The sequence below is a fragment of the Bos taurus genome, chromosome 6 (assembly GCF_002263795.3).
Source record: "Bos taurus isolate L1 Dominette 01449 registration number 42190680 breed Hereford chromosome 6, ARS-UCD2.0, whole genome shotgun sequence".
Lineage (NCBI taxonomy): Eukaryota > Metazoa > Chordata > Mammalia > Artiodactyla > Bovidae > Bos > Bos taurus.
This window is the reverse complement of record NC_037333.1, coordinates 60,930,622-60,948,775: the sequence shown is the minus strand read 5'-3', so window position 1 is coordinate 60,948,775 and position 18,154 is coordinate 60,930,622. Positions and strand designations below refer to the sequence as shown.

The 18,154-nt window shown below is 37.5% G+C and overlaps 1 protein-coding gene across 1 annotated transcript in view; it reads right to left on the bottom strand.

The window, feature by feature from the left end:
- Nucleotides 1–727: 727 nt before the first annotated feature.
- The window catches only part of SLC30A9 (solute carrier family 30 member 9), an 88,467-nt gene continuing 71,040 nt past the window's right edge, over nucleotides 728–18,154 (bottom strand). Inside the window, exons 16-18 of the mRNA XM_002688216.7 lie at nucleotides 14,660–14,789; nucleotides 11,796–11,909; nucleotides 728–3,877 (exon numbers count right to left, since the gene is read on the bottom strand). Coding sequence (XP_002688262.1) covers nucleotides 3,833–3,877; nucleotides 11,796–11,909; nucleotides 14,660–14,789 — 289 coding nt within the window. The 3' untranslated portion in view covers nucleotides 728–3,832. The remainder of the gene's footprint in view (nucleotides 3,878–11,795; nucleotides 11,910–14,659; nucleotides 14,790–18,154) is intronic.

The window sequence follows — 18,154 nt, the reverse complement described above, 5'->3', positions numbered from 1 at the left end:
GGACAGAACCTGCAATCTCTGAAGGATGCATGTACATAAAAAATGGTACTTGGCATAAACAGCTCAAATTATCCTGTTGATAGCTGTATTATACAACAGATTTTTTTTTTTAACTTTTGTCTATTTTAAAACTTCTACGAGCTCTTAAAGACACACACATATTTTGTATTTTGCTTCACAAATTCTAAACTGTATTGCTTTTATTTTCAATATGTTTTGATTTGGAGGGAGATATGCCCTCTCAAAATACCAAATTACTTTGAATAACTAATATGGCTCAGTTTCTTGTGAAAAAGGAAACACAGTTGGGCTTCCTGCAGGATTAGTACAGAATTCAACCTGGATCACACTGCAGGCTGGCTCTAGGCTCAATCTTTTGTTGTTTTAATTTTTGTACCTTTTTCCCCCTAAATATACTATATAGGTATATCTCAAAAGACATAAACCAATTAACATGTTCCAATAATCTTATTTTGTTAAAATGTAGTGATACAGTATGTGTCACTAAGAAATATATATGTTTTAATTTTCACCTTACCACGCACATGATATTCTAACAGTATATTAATAATAGTTCTCTTTATACTGAAAATGGATTATAAAACAATTAAGGGTTTTTATATCTTAGTTTTGTAAAACTGAGGACACCCACAAATTAACAACCATGCTCAAGAAATAATAAATTGTTTGGAAACAAAGGTATGATATTTAAGGTTAGCACAAGAAGTATTTAACAAACATTTATTTATCAGGGGGGAAAAATCCCAAACTAAGAAGTAAAACATTCTTATTTACATACAACATTTATTAAGGAAGAATGCATCCTGAGGGACCAGGGAAATCTAACCTGCCACAGAGATCAGACAGATGAAATACAATGTAATAGAAACAAAAATTTTCTCTTTTCCATAAAACCAAGTCTAGAGATGCTAGTAAACTTAAATGCAAATATAAAGGCTGCCAGACCAATCTTCTATATAAATGCTTTCCAAAGTTCCATTTCAGAGACAAAGATGAGGGATTTAGGGGGGACAATCTTTGAATCAACATTTTACCTTCAATTCTTTGCTTCAGTGACTTCTGACAGTTTGGCAAATTGGGGGTCATCACATTTAAAAGAAATGCCAAAGTTTGACAAATGCAATCTAAGAAAAATAGTATAAATTTCAAATGCCTGTGCAATTTTCTGTAGTTTCCAGCATTCTCAAAAAGTTATCCGATTTAAAACTTAAGCCATTTCCTTTAGATGGTATAATTTTACCAAAAAGCATTACCCAAAGTACAGGATAATTAAGGTAACACACTGAAGTCATATACCCAAAATTCAAATCTAAAGCCATTTTGTTGTTCTGGTTTATTTGGTGTGTAGGAGGATGTATGCAGTTTATTTTTTTAAAAACTTGAAGGTTTTCCAATCTATCTTACAGTTTCCTAAGTATATGTTCAGGAATCTCCCTCTTTGGAACTGAATATTACTAACATAATAAGTGGACACTAACATAGTCCACTTAAAAACAGATCTCTACTCCTCATCCTCTGCTGTGGTCTGAGAGACATGCCACCTTCCATAGTCTGAGGCCTGTTACTAACAAGTACATTTCACCTTTGCTACTTTCCAGATTTCAGCTTAATACAAAGAGAAGTAGTGGCCTTAACTGACCTCTTCTCTGTCCAACATTAGATATCATCTTATTTTTAAAGAAAGGGGATCAAATTCCCTGATTTCAAAATTCAAATTTGACTCTCATTTAAAAGAAAAAAAACAAAACAAAACAAAAAAAGGACCAGTGTTGTTATACATTAAATTCCTAGACAGGCTGTACTTCTTTATGTCAGATTTCACTTAAAGTATCAGTGCAGGACAAGACCAGGAAGAAAGGACAGAAACATAACCTTCAATTAGGTATTACTTCAATCAAAATCAGATTAGAAAAGTCAAAGAAGTATCAGGAATTGGCTTCTTTCAGGGAGTCCTTTAAACAAAATCTACCACTTGGAATAACTATTGCACATCAACTTGAGATTTTTTTTAATAAGTTAATATTCTTGTCTAGCTATGTGATATTCTTCCGAGTAATTTTACTAGGAGGAAACTGGATATAATTTGGTACCTTTCCATATGGCATTGACATGGAATAACAAAATGGCAGGTGGGAAAGGGGAGGGAGGAAGACATAGAAAATATAGAGTGAATTATAATGGGTAAAAAAAGTTTCTTAAAAAGGGTGAAGAATTTGAAACTGTAAGAACAAATTGTGGGTGTATACAGGTATATGTATAAAAGAGTTTAATATCTTAAAAAATAAAATTGGAATGTTATTTTTCTTAAAATATACAGCATGCAAAATGCTACAATTGTAATGGTAAAAAATGTACAGAAAACTAGATTTTCACAATTTTCCAGTAAATGACAATTCTGGGTCAAAAAATTACCACTACAAACCCTTTAATCAAATGTTTATTTTTTGTTTCTGGCATTACAATTTGCTATAATTGGTAAACTTCAATCTAAATAAGTTTATAGACACTGACCTAGGTCCTTAAACACCCCCTTATCCAGCAAAGAGATTATTCACCAGCTATCCCTCTTGCGTGGACAACGCTCACCGGTACCTGAACAACTTAAAGTGCGTGTGAACTGGTTTGATGAATGGAGAGACACAGCTGTAGTTTTGCACTCAGTTTTTAATTACTGAATTATGTTTTTTCACCTTGATACTTTATGATCATCAGAAAGCTACTTACATAATTTATAATCATACTTTATGCTAAATGCCCATTTGTAACTGCAAGAAACTCATGTTACACTATTGACTATGATATTAAACAAAGTCATGGTCACAAGTTTTTGTATAAGAGGTTTATGTCTCTATCTCTTAAAGCAAGAAATATCACACAGTTCAGATTTACATAAGTAGTGCCTCTTTTAAAATAAATTAAAAATAAAATGCTGTGGTGTCTGTAAAATTATAAATATTTCTAGTCCACTTTACAGAATGTTAAAATACTTATAAATGCATTATCTCCTAGTAAATACACATGGCAGCATTGGAGCCAGTTAAAAAAAACAAAAACTAAAAACCAGTCATCACACTGGCCCATGGAAACATCTAGGGTTATTTTATATTTCCTACCATTAGAAAAATTAAACTAAATAAGGAAAAAAACAAAGGAGAGAAAAGAAATTTTACAAAATGGCAACTAGCATGACCTAAAAGAGTGTACTGAAGTTATCTTCCTTCAATTCAGTAACAGAGTCCTATTGGAATGAACATTTATGGATAACCAAGTTATTACGACAGTGTTCCTCTTAGTGCTCAGGTTTGACAACCTATGTCAAAATAATTTCTACATTCTGTAAGGAAAGACAGACTTTGAAAATGGAGTGACTGTTTCAAAAACCAGAATACAAGATTTAGCCAGAATGTTCAAGATTGACAGGTTTTGATGGAGTGAAATCTTCACTGGCCACAAAATAAAAAATCATAATCTTACGGATGCTGCTTATTTTTACCCATGTGAAGGAAGGAAACATGATTGCAGGTACAATACACACTGACAGGCTAAAGTAAGAAATTATGAACAATTTAAGTAACTAAAACGTTTCCATTGAAACATAAAAACATGATTTCCAAATTGATTCAACTTGTAATAGGTCTCTTAGAAGAAGCTGTTTTAGTTCTATGGACTGTTGAATTGCCCTTTTCATATAAATACTTCCTCCATCTTCAAATAAACGGCTTCTGAATGGCATTGACTCCCTCAGGGTGGGAAAGTAGTCTTGGCAAACTTGGTTCCAAGGCTCCCTCCAAGGTGATTCATCCCATCAAGTTTATAATATCTCTAAATCTACATGTCGAACTTCAGGATTTCGTTTCTGGAAGGAAAAAAATCACCGTTACGTTATTAATAGCAAAAGACAATCTTCTATTTCCTTTATTCCTTTTTAAAATTTTTATTTATTTTTAAATTTAAATTTATTTATTTTAATTGGAGGCTAATTACTTTACAATACTGTATCGGTTCTGCCACACACCAACATGAATCCGCCACGGGCGTACACGTGTTCCCCATCCTGAACCCCCCTCCCACATCCCTCCCCGTTCCTTTTTATCAACTTTACTTTATTTACGTAGATGCACCATATGGCATGTGGGATCTTAGTTCCCCAACCAGGGATCATACCCATGTGCCTCCAGCATTGGAAGCTCAGAGTCTGAACCACTGGACTGCCAGGAGAGTTGCTCTTTTTATTTCTTTTGCTCCCTAAAGCCAATGAAAACTTTTGATCAAACTATTTCGCTGTAGCATAGTATCAAGAGAAATATTTACATAGGGAAAAACACAAGATCAATAGATAATGACCAATTATACACTATAAACAGTAACAGTAAGTAGTCCAACCTCCCTGAGTTTTGTCCATATGTTCATTAACACAATAATGAATTAAGAATCTAGTACATGCAAAGTATTGCAAAGCAGTGCAAATACTCATTTGTGGTGAAAATCACTGCAGAACAATAATAATCAGAATTAAGCTGATATTAACTTATTTTACATATTCCAGTAACGGTCCATATAGTCTTGATCTAAGACTGTTCTAGAAAGTAGAGCTATGGTTATTAAATAAGACTCTGCTTCTAACCCTGAGGGACTTAGTTTACTCAGAGGCAAGTATATGAATAACCTTTATGAGTTAAAGCATTATAACTAATAATAATCAGTTAACCTTTAATGAGCAGTTACTCTTGTGTCAAACACTGTGTAAGAGGCTTCATGGAATAGTGTGCACTTTAAAACTGTCATAATAACCAATTATTTCCATTTTACATATGGGAAAACTGAAGGTTAAAGAAATTAACTAACCATCCAAAGTCACACAGCTAGTAAGTGATGGAGGCAAGACAGATTCCAGGCCTGACTCCAGACCCCAAAGCTCCTAACTATTTTTATGTACTAAATAATGATTCTGGTTATAATAACATGAGATCTATTACTTTCATTCACGAGATCCAGAAAGAATTCACTGAGGATATAATATCTAACCAAGGTTTGAATACAGTGAGTTTTCCAGACAGATGAGGAAAAGGGTCTAGACAGAAGAAACATGAGCAAAGTCAGACAGCCTGCGAACTCTGCACTGGCAACACGGTGTGATCAGCACAGAAACTGCAAAAGGGCGGGTTAGTGATAAGGCTGGAAAGATAAGCAGAAGTCAGACTGTAGAAAAATCTAAAGAAATTTCAACAACAAAAATTATTATAGGCCTAGACTGTAGCAAGCACTGAAGTATACAACAATGAACAAGAAACAAACAGCACTTGACCGGAAAGAACTTATCTTTAGTGAGGAAACACACGTTAAGTAAGCAGACATTATAACGTTATGCTACTACAGAGCAAGTTAAGATTTGGGAGGATTTTCCCACTATGGATATGATACGTAATGCAAGAACTTTTCCTTTGACTTGAGATTAATTGTACCTTATGACCACCTTCTCCTCCTCTCCTCCTACAGGAGGAGAAGGGGACAACAGAGGATGAGATGGTTGGATGGCACCACCAACTCAATAGACAAGAGTCTGAGTAAACTCCAAGAGTTGATGATGGACAGGGAGGCCGGGCATGTTGCTGTCCATGGTGTCACAAGCAGTCGGACACGACTGAGCGACTGAACTGAACTGATGACCACCTTAGTAGCTATGCTTCCCTCATAGCTCAGTCTGTAAAGAATCTGCCTGCACTGCAGGAGACCTGGGTTTGGTTTCTGGGTTGGGAAGATCCCCTGGAGAAGGAAATGGCAACCCACTCCAGTATTCTTGCCTGGAGAATCTCATGCACAAAGGAGCCTAGGAGGCTGCAGTCCATGGGTTGGCAAGAGTTGGACACAATTTAAGGGACTAAACCACCACAACCACATTAGTCAGGGATATCTGCACCTAAAAGGGTAGGCAAAATGTGGCATCTTGGTTTGAAAGACTTACATAACTCAAAAACATGAGATAATTCAGTCTACTAATGATTTCAGTTCGGTTCAGTCGCTCAGAGTGTCCAACTCTTTAAGACCCCATGGACTGCAGCATGCCAGGCTTCCTTGTTCATCACCAATTCCCAGAGCTTGCTCAAACTCATGTCCATCGAGCTGGTGATGCCATCCAACCATCTTATCCTCTGTTGTCCCCCTCTCCTCCTGCCTTCAATCTTTCCCAGCATCAGGGTCTTTTCAAATGAGTCAGTTCTTCGCATCAGGTGACCAAAGTATTAGAGTTTCAGCTTCAGCATCAGTCCTTCCAAAGAATAATCAGGACTGATTTCCTTCAGGATTGAATGGTTTGATCTCCTTGCAGTCCAAGGGACTCTCAAGAGTCTTCTCCAACACCACAGTTCAAAAGCATCAATTCTTCAGCACTCAGATTTCTCTACAGTCCAACTTTCACATCCATACATGACTACTGAAAAAACCATAGCTTTGACTACACAGACCTTTGTCAGCAAAGTAATGTCTCTGCTTTTTAATATGCTATCTAGGTTGGTCATAGTTTTTCCTCCAAGAAACAACGGTCTTTTAATTTCATGGCTGTAGTCACCATCTGCAGTGATTTGGAGGCCAAAAAAATAAAGTCTATCACTGTTTCCCCATCTATTTGCCATGAAGTGATGGGACCAGATGCCATGATCTTAGTTTTCTGACGTTGAGTTTCAAGCCAACTTTTTGACTCTCCTCTTTCACTTTCATCAAGAGGCTCTCTAGTTCTTCTTCACTTTCTGCCATAAGGGTGGTGTCATCTGCATATCGGAGAAGGCAATGGCACCCCACTCCAGTACTCTTGCCTGGAAAATCCCATGGACGGAGGAGGCTGGTGGACTGCAGTCCCTGGGGTCGAGAAGAGTCGGACACAACTGAGTGACTTCCCTTTCACTTTTCACTTTCATGCATTGGAGAAGGAAATGGCAACCCACTCCAGTGTTCTTGCCTGGAGAATCCCAAGGACGGTGGAGCCTGGTGGGCTGCCATCTACAGGGTCGCACAGAGTCGGACACGACTGAAGCGACTTAGCAGCAGCAGCATCTGCATACCTGAGGTTATAGATATTTCTCCTGGCAATCTTAATACCAGCTTGTGCTTCATCCAGTCCTGCATTTTGCATGATGTACTCTGCATATAAGTTAAATAAGCAGGGTAATAATATACAGCCTTGACATACTCCTTTCCTGATTTGGAATTAGTCTGTTGTTCCATGTCCAGTTGTAACTGCTGGTTCCTGACCTGCATACAGATTTCTAAGGAGGCAGGTCAGGTGGTCTGGTATTCCCGTATCTTTCAGAATTTTCCACAATTTGTTGTGATCCACACAAAGGCTTTGGTGTAGTCAATAAAGCAAAAGTAGATGTTTTTCTGGAACTCTCTTGCTTTTTCCATGATCCAACAGATGTTGGCAATTTGATCTCTGGTTTCTCTGCCTTTTCTAAATCCAGCTTGAACATCTGGAAGTTCATCATTCACGTACTGTTGAAGATTGGCTTGGAGAATTTTAAGCATTACTTTGCTGGCATGTGAGATGAGTGCAATCGTGCAGTACTTTGAGCATTCTTCGGCATTGCCTTTCTTTGGGATTGGAATGAAAACGGACCTTTTCCAGTCCTGTGGCCACTGCTGAGTTTTCCAAATTTGCTGACATATGGAGTGCAGCACTTTCACAGCATCATCTCTGACAGTTTGAAATAGCTCAACTGGAATTCCATCACCTCCACTAGCTTTGTTCATAGTGATACTTCCTAAGGCCCACTTAACTTTGCATTCCAGGATGTCTGGCTCTAGGTGAGTGATCACACCATCGTGATTATCTGGGCCGTGAAGATCTTTTTTGTATAGTTCTTCTGTGTATTCTTGCCACCTCTTCTTAATATCTTCTGCTTCTGTTAGGTCCATACCATTTCTGTCCTTTACTGAGCCCATCTCTGCATGAAATGTTCCCTTGGTATCTCTTAATTTTCTTGAAGAGATCTCTAGTCTTTCCCATTCTATTGTTTCCCTCTATTTTTTTGCATTGATCACTGAGGAAGGCTTTCTTATTGCTCCTTGCTATTCTTTGGAACTCTGCATTCAGATGGGTGTATCTTTCCTTTTCTGCTTTGCCTTTAGCTTCTCTTCTTTTCTCAGCTATTTGGAAAGCCTTCTCAGACAACCATTTTGCCTTCTTCCATTTCTTTTTCTTGGAGATGGTCTTGATCACTGCCTCCTGTACAATGTCATGAACCTCCATCCATAGTTCTTCAGGCACTCTATCTATCAGATCTAATCCCTTGAATCTATTTGTCACTTCCACTGTAAGGGATTTTATTTAGGTCATACCCAAATAGTCTAGTGGTTTTCCCTACTTTCGTCAATTTAAGTCTGAATTTGGCAATAAGGAGTTCATGGTCTGAGCCACAGTCAGCTCCCGGTCTTGTTTCTGCTGACTGTATAGAGCTTCTCCATCTTTGGCTGCAAAGACTATAATTAATGATTTAATGGCTTCTAATTAAATCACGTGCACCGTCAGTTGCATCCAACTCTTTGTGACCCCATGGACTACAGCCCATCAGGGTCCTCCGTCCATGGAATTTTCCAGGCAAGAATACTGGAGCAGGTTGTCATTTCCTACTCCAGGGGATCTCCTGATACAGGGATTAAAACTGCATCTCCTGCACTGGCAGGTGGATTCTTTACCACTGAGCCACCTGGGATGTCCCAATTAAAGCAAAATAAGCTTAAAAATAATAAGCTTATATGATTATGATAAGAATAAATACACTTAAGAATGGCCAACTTGTTAAGTATTCTCCAGTCCATACTGTGATGTGCTGTTTCCAATAAGAGTAAAGCCAAAATTAAAAATTAGTTTTAAAAATCCATTATTTTCCTTGCCAGGGACATAAAAGCAGATAGAACGGAAATGTAACATATATTCATTCACCAATTACCCAGCATAAAAAGAATCATCTCACATTTTATTAAGAACAATGGTTTTCAAAGTTTGGTCCAAGGATTACTGGGTTACGGAGATATTTTCAGGGGTGACTCCAAGGTCAAACTATTTTCCTAATTACATAAGATGCTTTTTGCCTTTTGTATTATGCTGACATTTCCTCCAATGGCATAAAAGCAATGGTGGATAAAACTGCTGGGACCTTCATACAACTCAAGACAACTTACACCAAACTATACTGACATTCATTTTGCTTCTTTACTGCCACTCCATTGGTTTTTTTTTTAAGCCAGTTTCACTCTGAAATGTCCTTCATGAAGCAGTAAAAAGTACTAATTTATTAAACTGAAATTGTGAATACAATTTTTAAAAAATGTTTTGTGATAAAATGGGAAATATGTATAAAGCCCTCTAGTGCCACACAGAAGTCTGATGTCACAAGGAAAGGAACCCCCATGACTGCTTGAATTATGAGCTCAATCAGATGCTTTTTATCTGAACACCATTTTTACTTGAAAAAATAACTAACAAACCATGGTTATTAAAATCTGGTTATTTGGTAGGCACCCTCTTGGGAAATAAACAAAATGAGTCTACTTCAAGAAAAACAACTAATAGTATTTTGTTGCTAATAATAAAATGCAAGCTTTCAGGTCAAAATTAGGATGCTGAAAAACTCATATCCACCATGATGAGTCTGACAGTTTCCCAATATTTAGAAATGTATCAACATTTGAATGATGTGCATAAATTCAATGAGCCAGTATTTTCCAAATGACCAATTCATAATGCTAAAGAATTATGCATGGGTTAAAAGATCCCATCAGACAGAGAACAAAGACAGGCTAACAGATTTTAATATAATAATGTATAGGACAGAACTTATTGTACCCAAAGAGAGGTCTGACAGTTGCTCTTGGCTACTGGGAGATAATCTTCAGGCCCTTGGAAATCCTGCCTGATAATTATGTTTTTATCTTTGGCCACATGGTGGCTGCTGTATCTCCAGAAAGGGGTGGAGACTAGAGGTGTCAGCTCTTCCTTAGAGGGGCTGGAGATGAGAGATAGGCTACTCAAGCAGTCAACTACAGAGCCCCGAGAAAACTCCTGGATACCAAAGCTCAGCTGAGCTTCTCTGGTTGGCAGCACTCCATGCAAATTGTCACACATCATTACCATGAATGTAACACTGTCCATGACTCCCCGGGGAGAGGACAGAGAAACTCCAGGTTCAGAACTCTGCTCTATACACCTCTTTCTTTGACTAGCTTTAATCTGTATCCTTTCACTGTAACAAACCATTCAGTGAGTTCTGTGAGTCCTCCTAGTGAATTATCAAACCTGAGGATAGTCTTAGAAACTCCTTGAACTTTGCAACTGGTATCACAAATGAAGATGGTCTCCTGGACTGTGCCCTCTAACTTCAAACACTGTATGAAAAGTTCATTGAATGGTTTCATATTTCGCATCACAACTAAGCTTTAAGAGGTTACCAATTGCCAGGTTTTGATATAATATTAAAAGAGAATATAACAATTTAGCTTTTTAAGTGAATGCTGCTGCTGCTAAGTCGCTTCAGTTGTGTCCGACTCTGCGACCCCATAGATGGCAGCCCACCAGGCTCCCCCGTCCCTGGGATTCTCCAGGAAAGAACACTGGAGTGGGTTGCCATTTCCTTCTCCAATGCATGAAAGTGAAAAGTGAAATGGAAGTCGCTCAGTCGTGTCCAACTCTTCGCAACCCCATGGACTGCAGCCTACCAGGCTCCTCCATCCATGGGATTTTCCAGGCAAGAGTACTGGAGTGGGGTGCCATTGCCTTTTCCGTTTTAAGTGAAGAAATATTCTTAAATTTCTCAATTGTAATTTATAATTTGCTAAGTATCAATAAATATAACCTACCAAAAAAAGCTCAAGTCCTCAATAATATTTAAGACAGTAGAATCCTAATATCAAAATATGTGACAATTACTCATCCAGAAGTTCTGAAAATCATGCCTGATAGAGCTCATGAACTATAATATTAACATTAACAAAATCATCAAAATTAAAACAAATACATTAACAAAATCATCTTTTTTTGAAGTGCTTTGATCACATACGTAGATTCTAAAAGATAGTAAAATAGTGATAAAAATGTTTCCCTTCAATTTGTCATTCCTCATCAACTTTTAACAATATTAAAGATTGATCAACATCAACTGAAGAAAATTCACTGTCTTCAACAAGCTATAGATGTTAACAATCATTTACAAGTTTTCTTCATTGCAAAGGATTAGAACTCCAATGTCAACAAATGACAATTTCAGAACACAGAGGTATTTTTAAAGGCAGTCTGGTTACGTAATATTTTAGTTAAAAAAACGATAGGTTGTAATGCTATCCAACTGAACAGAAACAAACAGAAAATATAAATTAATGTCAGACAGATTAAAGAAAGATGTATATACTTAAAGTCATTTTCTTTAAACTTTTGAACAGAATCTAAGGTTTCCCCTTTACCTTTCTCTAAAAATATTAGAGACCACTTCTTAAAGACAAACCTCTGACTATTTTAGAAACTAAGCAATCAGTATAGAACAGGGGTTAAAAATACTGAATCTTAAACTAAACAATAAAGGTTCAAATCCCAAGTCCCCTGTTTCCTTGAGTATATTACCTAACTTCTCTAACCTGGTCATTTTGTTGACCGTAACTACTGATACGTTATGAGGTTACTGAGAAGATAAAAGCACACAAGTAATGCAATTAGCAAAGTGCCTGACACAGATAAATATTCAAAAAATAGGTGACACTGTTAGCATATTATTATTATGAATATATCTTACTTTCAGTTCCTTCTCAAGTCTATCTACTTCAGCTCCTAAAGTATCAATAATATTTTCTCCATGTTTAAGCATAAAGGTCTCTAGTTCTTCAGGAGTCTTCACTTCTTGAATTTCCTATAAAAGAAAATGATAGGATAAAAACAAAATAAATTCTTAAAAAAAATCATAGTCATACATTGATAATTTCTTCTAAAAATTATAACAAATACCATTGAGTTTTATGAAATATGGAAAACTTTCAAGCCATAAGCAATGGACCATCTATTTCTAAAAAAAAAAAAAAATCAATCTCAGAAAAATTGAATACAATGCCCCACAGAGGTAATACTGCAAAATCAGTGAGAAATAAATGGACAAATGAGTAAGTAGTGCTGAGAAAATTATTTTTTAATAGGAAAAAAAGCCTAAATCCCTTAGACTAATAAATAATTCCAAGTGGACTGAAAACCAAATGTACAAAAGTAAACCATAAAATTTTTAGAAGAAAAGAATATTTTATGATAATGGGATACAGAAAGGTTTCTCAATCAAGATAATAAAAAGCATTTCAAATTTGACATAAAATTAAAAACTGCATTAAATCTTCTGTAAAACAACAAAGTGGAATGATAAGTTACAAACTAGGAAGTTATCCACATATACGTAACTGAGGAACGATTAGTACTCAGCGTATTAAAAATAAAACATTTACAAATCTGTCAAAATAAGAGAAAGTAAATGAACAATGAAGTAAGTAGAGGGAATTCCAATGGTCAATAAATTTCTATGCTTATTATCCTTACTACTATCACGGAAATATCAACTAAATCAACAGGATAGTATTTTATATCTATCATAATGACAAAATTTTTAAAACTCTGTCAATACAGTCTACTGAAAATGTAGCAATAGAAACTTTGCTACATTGATGATGGAAGTTAAACTGACATACTTTGGAGAACAATTTGCCAATATCTAAGGAAGCTGAAGATATGTTCAGCCCATTGCTCACATATTTTAAATCGAGCTATATAATAATGCCCTAAATTTCTTGCACATGTGCCCTAAAGTTTTGCACATGCAAACAAGGAAACATGTATAAAAATGCCATCGTAGTGTTGTTTCCAATAGTTTAACACTGGGGCCAATATAATTTCCCATCAAATGGGGACTGGATAAATAAACTGCAGTATGTTCATTTATACAATGAAATACTATATAGCAAGTAAAAGTAAATTAATAGGGTATATATTACCATAAAACACACTGCTAAACAAATTATAGAGATAATCATATTATACCATTTATAACAATTTTCAAACATCTAAAATGTTACTCTATCTTGTGCTAAGAAAAATATCTTGAAAAATATAAAAATCTGAATGGAAATGACAAGTACTAAATTCAAGATAATTGTTAGTTCTTGGAATGGAAAAAAGAGAATGAGATCTAGAAGGAGAAACAAGGACTGTAACTATTTTTGTAATGATTTCTTTTCGTTTTTTACAATCTTAAGCAAATACAGTATTGTAAATGTTAATATTAGACAAAGGCAAGTGGTAACCTCTGCTCTCAGAGAAGGCAATGCACCCCACTCCAGTACTCGTGCCTGGAAAATCCCAAGGATGGAGGAGCCTGGTGGGCTGCAGTCCATGGGGTCACTATCAGAATGACACGACTGAGCGACTTTCCTTTCACTTTTCACTTTCATGCATTGGAGAAGGAAATGGCAACCCGCTCCAGTGTTCTTGCCTGGAGAATCCCAGGGATGGCGAAGCCTGGTGGGCTGCCGTCTATGGGGTCGCACAGAGTCGGACACGACTGAAGCGACTTAGCAGCACCAGCAACCTCTGCTCTATTCATTATACTATCGTCTATAAATTTTCTTTTAAAGTACTCCTAATAAAAAAGCATGGATTCTGGAGTTACAGATATCTAAATGAATATCTGACTCCATATTACGGCTCTGAAATTTAGGCAAGTTATCTAATCTTTCTGTGTCTGAATTTGCCTATATATAAAAATTAAGGGGCTTCCTTTGTGGCTCAGTGGTAAAGAATCTGCCTGCCAAAGCAAGAGATATGGGTTTGATCCTTGGTCCAGGAGGTTCCCACATGACATGGAACAACTAGGCCCTTGGGCCGCAACTATTAAGCCTGTGCTTTGGGCTTCCCTGGTGGCTCAGAGGTTAAAGCGTCTGCCTGCAATGCGGAGACCCAGGTTCAATCCCTGGGTTGGGAAAATCACCTGGAGAAGGAAATGGCAACCCTCTCCAGTATTCTTGCCTGGAGAATCCCATGGACGGAGGAGCCTGGTAGGCTACAGTCCAGGTCGCAAAGAGTCGGACATGACTGAGCGACTTCACTTCACTTTGGAGCCCAGGAGCTGCAATTACTGAGCCACTTGCTCCAACAGCCAAAGACCACACACCTTAGAGTCCGTGCTCCGTAAGAGAAGCCACCACAATCAGAAGCCCATGCACCACAACTAGAGTAGACCCTGATGCTGCAACAGGAGGAAAGCCCACATAGCAATGAAGACCCACTACACCTAAATTAAATAAATATGAATTATTAAAAATAAATAAAATAAAAATGAAAATATTAATTCTTCACCTCACAGGTTGTTGAGAGTAAATAAAATAACATATATAAAATGTGTGGCACCAACAAGCACTTTAATAATAAATTACCTTTTCTGCTGTCTCCTTTGAAACACTCTTACACTAAGTAAAAAGGTCTTTGTCAAATTTTAGAACCCTAAGAAGCTGAAACTTGAAGTGACTTTAAGACTTACAAAGAAAAGCTTTTATTTTATTTACTCAGGAAGTAACTCTTCAACCCTTGGCTATATTAGAAAAAAAATTTAAAAATACATAAACTTACTTGTAGCATTTGGTCAAAATCTTGTTTTTCCAAATATGATCTCGTAACAACTCGTCCATCGAAATCTACTTCTGCCTTAAATCTCACTTTCCCTAATCCCAGGTCTGTGGCTTTAACATCATGAATTGCCCTGTAATCAATAACAATGCATACAAATTTATACACACACACACACGTTTTAGTGGCAAAAGTCTAGAATTCTTTTTTTTCCACCAGTGATGAAAATGGACTAAGATGGCTTCCAGAGTGCTCACCATTAAGCACCACCTACCATTTTCCAAAAAATTGCTCGTTAAGTTTTTTTTTTTGTATAATGCCATACAAAGGTGCAAACAATACTATTTTACAGTAATTTTAATATACATTAATTACATAGTTTCTGGATTAAAAAATCAACTCTAAATTGCTTTTTACAATACTGTCATTTTATCTCATAATCTTTTTTTCAATAGCTCCTTTTTCACACAATGCCCAGAAGTACTGTATTAGAATGAGCTTAATAATAACTACCTAACAGGACGGATTATAGAGTTTTGCCAAGAAAACGCACTGGTCATAGCAAACACCCTCTTACAACAACACAAGAGAAGACTCTACACATGGACATCACCAGATGGCCAACACCAAAATCAGATATATTATATTCTTTGCATGCAAAGATGGAGAAGCTCTATACAGTCAGCAAAAGCAAGACAGAGAGCTGACTCTGGATCAGATCATGAACTCCTTATTGTCAAATTCACTTAAATTGAAGAAAGTGGGGGAAACCACTAGACCATTGAGGTATGACGTAAATCAAATCCCTTACGATTATACAATGGAAGTGAGAAATAGATTCAAGGGACTAGATCTGATAGATAGAGTGCCTGATGAACTATGGATGTTATACATAGTTTGTGACGTTATACAGGAGACAGGGATCAAGACCATCACCAAGAAAAAGAAATGCAAAAAAGCAAAATGGCTGTCTGAGGAGTCCTTACAAATAGCTGTGGAAAGAAGAGAAGCGAAAAGGAGAGGAGGAAAGGAACGATATACCTGTTTGAACGAAGAGTTCCAAAGAATAGCAAGGAGAGATAAGAAAGCATTCCTCAGCGATCAATGCAAACAAATAGAGGGAAACAATAGAATGGGAAAGATTAGAGATCTCTTCAAGAAAATTAGAGATACCAAGGGAGCATTTCATGCAAACATGGGCTCAATAAAGGACAGAAATTGTAGGGACTTACCAGAAGCAGAAGATAGAGGTGTCAAGAATACATAGAAGAACTGTACAAAAAAGATCTTCACGGCCCAGATAATCACGATGGTGTGATCAATGACCTAGAGCCAGACATCCCGGGATGTGAAGTCAAGTGGGCCTTAGAAAGCACCACTACGAACAAAGCTAGTGGAGGTGATGGAGTTCCAGTTGAGCTATTTCAAACTCTGAAAGATGATGCTGTGAAAGTGCCACACTCAATATGTCAGAAAATTTGGAAAACTCAGCAGTGGCCACAGGACTGGAAAAGGTCCGTTTTCATTCCAATCCGAAAGAAAGGCAGTGCCAAAGAATGCTCAAACTACCACACAATTGCACTCATCTCACATGCTAGTAAAGTAATGCTCAAAATTCTCCAAGCCAGGCTTCAGCAATACATGAACCGTGAACTTCCAGATGTTCAAGCTGGATTTAGAAAAGGCAGAGGAGCCAGAGATCCAATTGCCAACATCCACTGGATCATGGAAAAAGCAAGAGAGTTCCAGAAAACATCTATTTCTGCTTTATTGACTATGCCAAAGCCTTTGACTGTGTGGATCACAATAAACTGTGGAAAATTCTGAAAGAGATGGGAATACCAGACCACCTGACCTGCCTCTTGAGAAACCTGTATGCAGGTCAGGAAGCAACAGTTAGAACTGGACATGGAACAACAGACTGGTTCCAAATAGGAAAAGGAGTAAGCACATCAAGGCTGTATATTGTCACCCTGCTTATTTAACTTATATGCAGAGTACATCATGAGAAAGGCTGGGCTGGAAGAAGCACAAGCTGGAATCAAGACTGCCGGGAGAAATATCAATAACTTCAGATATGCAGATGATATCACCCTTATGGCAGAAAGTGAAGAAGAACTAAAGAGCTTCTTGATGAAAGTGAAAGAGGAGAGTGAAAAAGTTGGCTTAAAGCTCGACATTCAGAAAACTAAGATCAGTCTACGGCCATACCACCCTGAACGCGCCCGATCTCGTCTGATCTCGGAAGCTAAGCAGGGTCGGGCCTGGTTAGTACTTGGATGGGAGAAAACTAAGATCATGGCATCTGGCCCCATTACTTTATGGCAAATAGATGGGCAAACAGTGGCTGACTTTATTTTTCTGGGCTCCAAAATCACCACAGATGGTGACTGCAGCCATGAAATTAAAAGATGCTTACTCCTTGGAAGGAAAGTTATGACCAACCTAGACAGCATATTAAAAAGCAGAGACATTACTTTGCCAACAAAGGTCCGTCTAGTCAAAGCCATGGTTTTTCCAGGAGTCATGTATGGATGTGAGAGTTGGACTATAAAGAAAGCTGAGCACAGTAGAATTGATGCTTTTGAACTGTGGTGTTGGAGAAGACTCTTGAGAGTCCCTTGGACTGCAAGGAGATCCAACCAGTTCATCCTAAAGGAGATCAGTCCTGGGTGTTCATTGGAGGGCCTGATGTTGAAGCTGAAACTCCAATACTTTGGCCACCTGATGCGAAGAGCTGACTCATTTGAAAAGACCCTGATTCTGGGGAAGCCTGTGAGCAGGAGGGGAAGGGGACAACAGAGGATGAGATGGTTGGATGACATCACCGACTCAATGGACATGAGTTTGTGTAAACTCCGGGAGTTGGTGATGGACAGGGAGGCCTGGCGTGCTGTGGTTCACGGAGTTGCAGAGAGTCAGACCCGACTGAGAGACTGAACTGAACTGAACAGGATGGATGTGGGAAATAATGAACCAAAATACATAAAATGTTTAATATGGCACCAATTACACAGCAGGCTTTTAATCAATGACATTCGCAAAGTAGATTAAGATGGCATGTTTAATTTATAGATAAAAGAATCCCAGAGGGATATGAGAGACCTAAGGTAATTTATCTAGTCAACAGGAGAGCCAGGCCTCACCCCAGATCTTTCGATATCCAAACCTAGTGGCCTTCCCATTATACCATTCTGCCTTCCAGAAAAGGAAGCAGACGCTCAAGCATAACTGATTTTTATCCTTCCTGCCCTAATCCTAGGCATCAATCTTCCCTGGAACACTATTGATAAATTCCCTTCTTTTTATGGTAATCACTATAATATCTTTTGTTTACAGGATACATAAGAAAACTAAAACCCCTCTGAATTCTAAGGACATTGAGATTTTCTACTGGGAAAACAAGCCTAAATGAGGCACCAAGTACTCTTAAAACATCTGCCTGAGAGATCTTAAGCAAGTTACTATGGAGTCTAAAATTCTTTATCCATATGAATA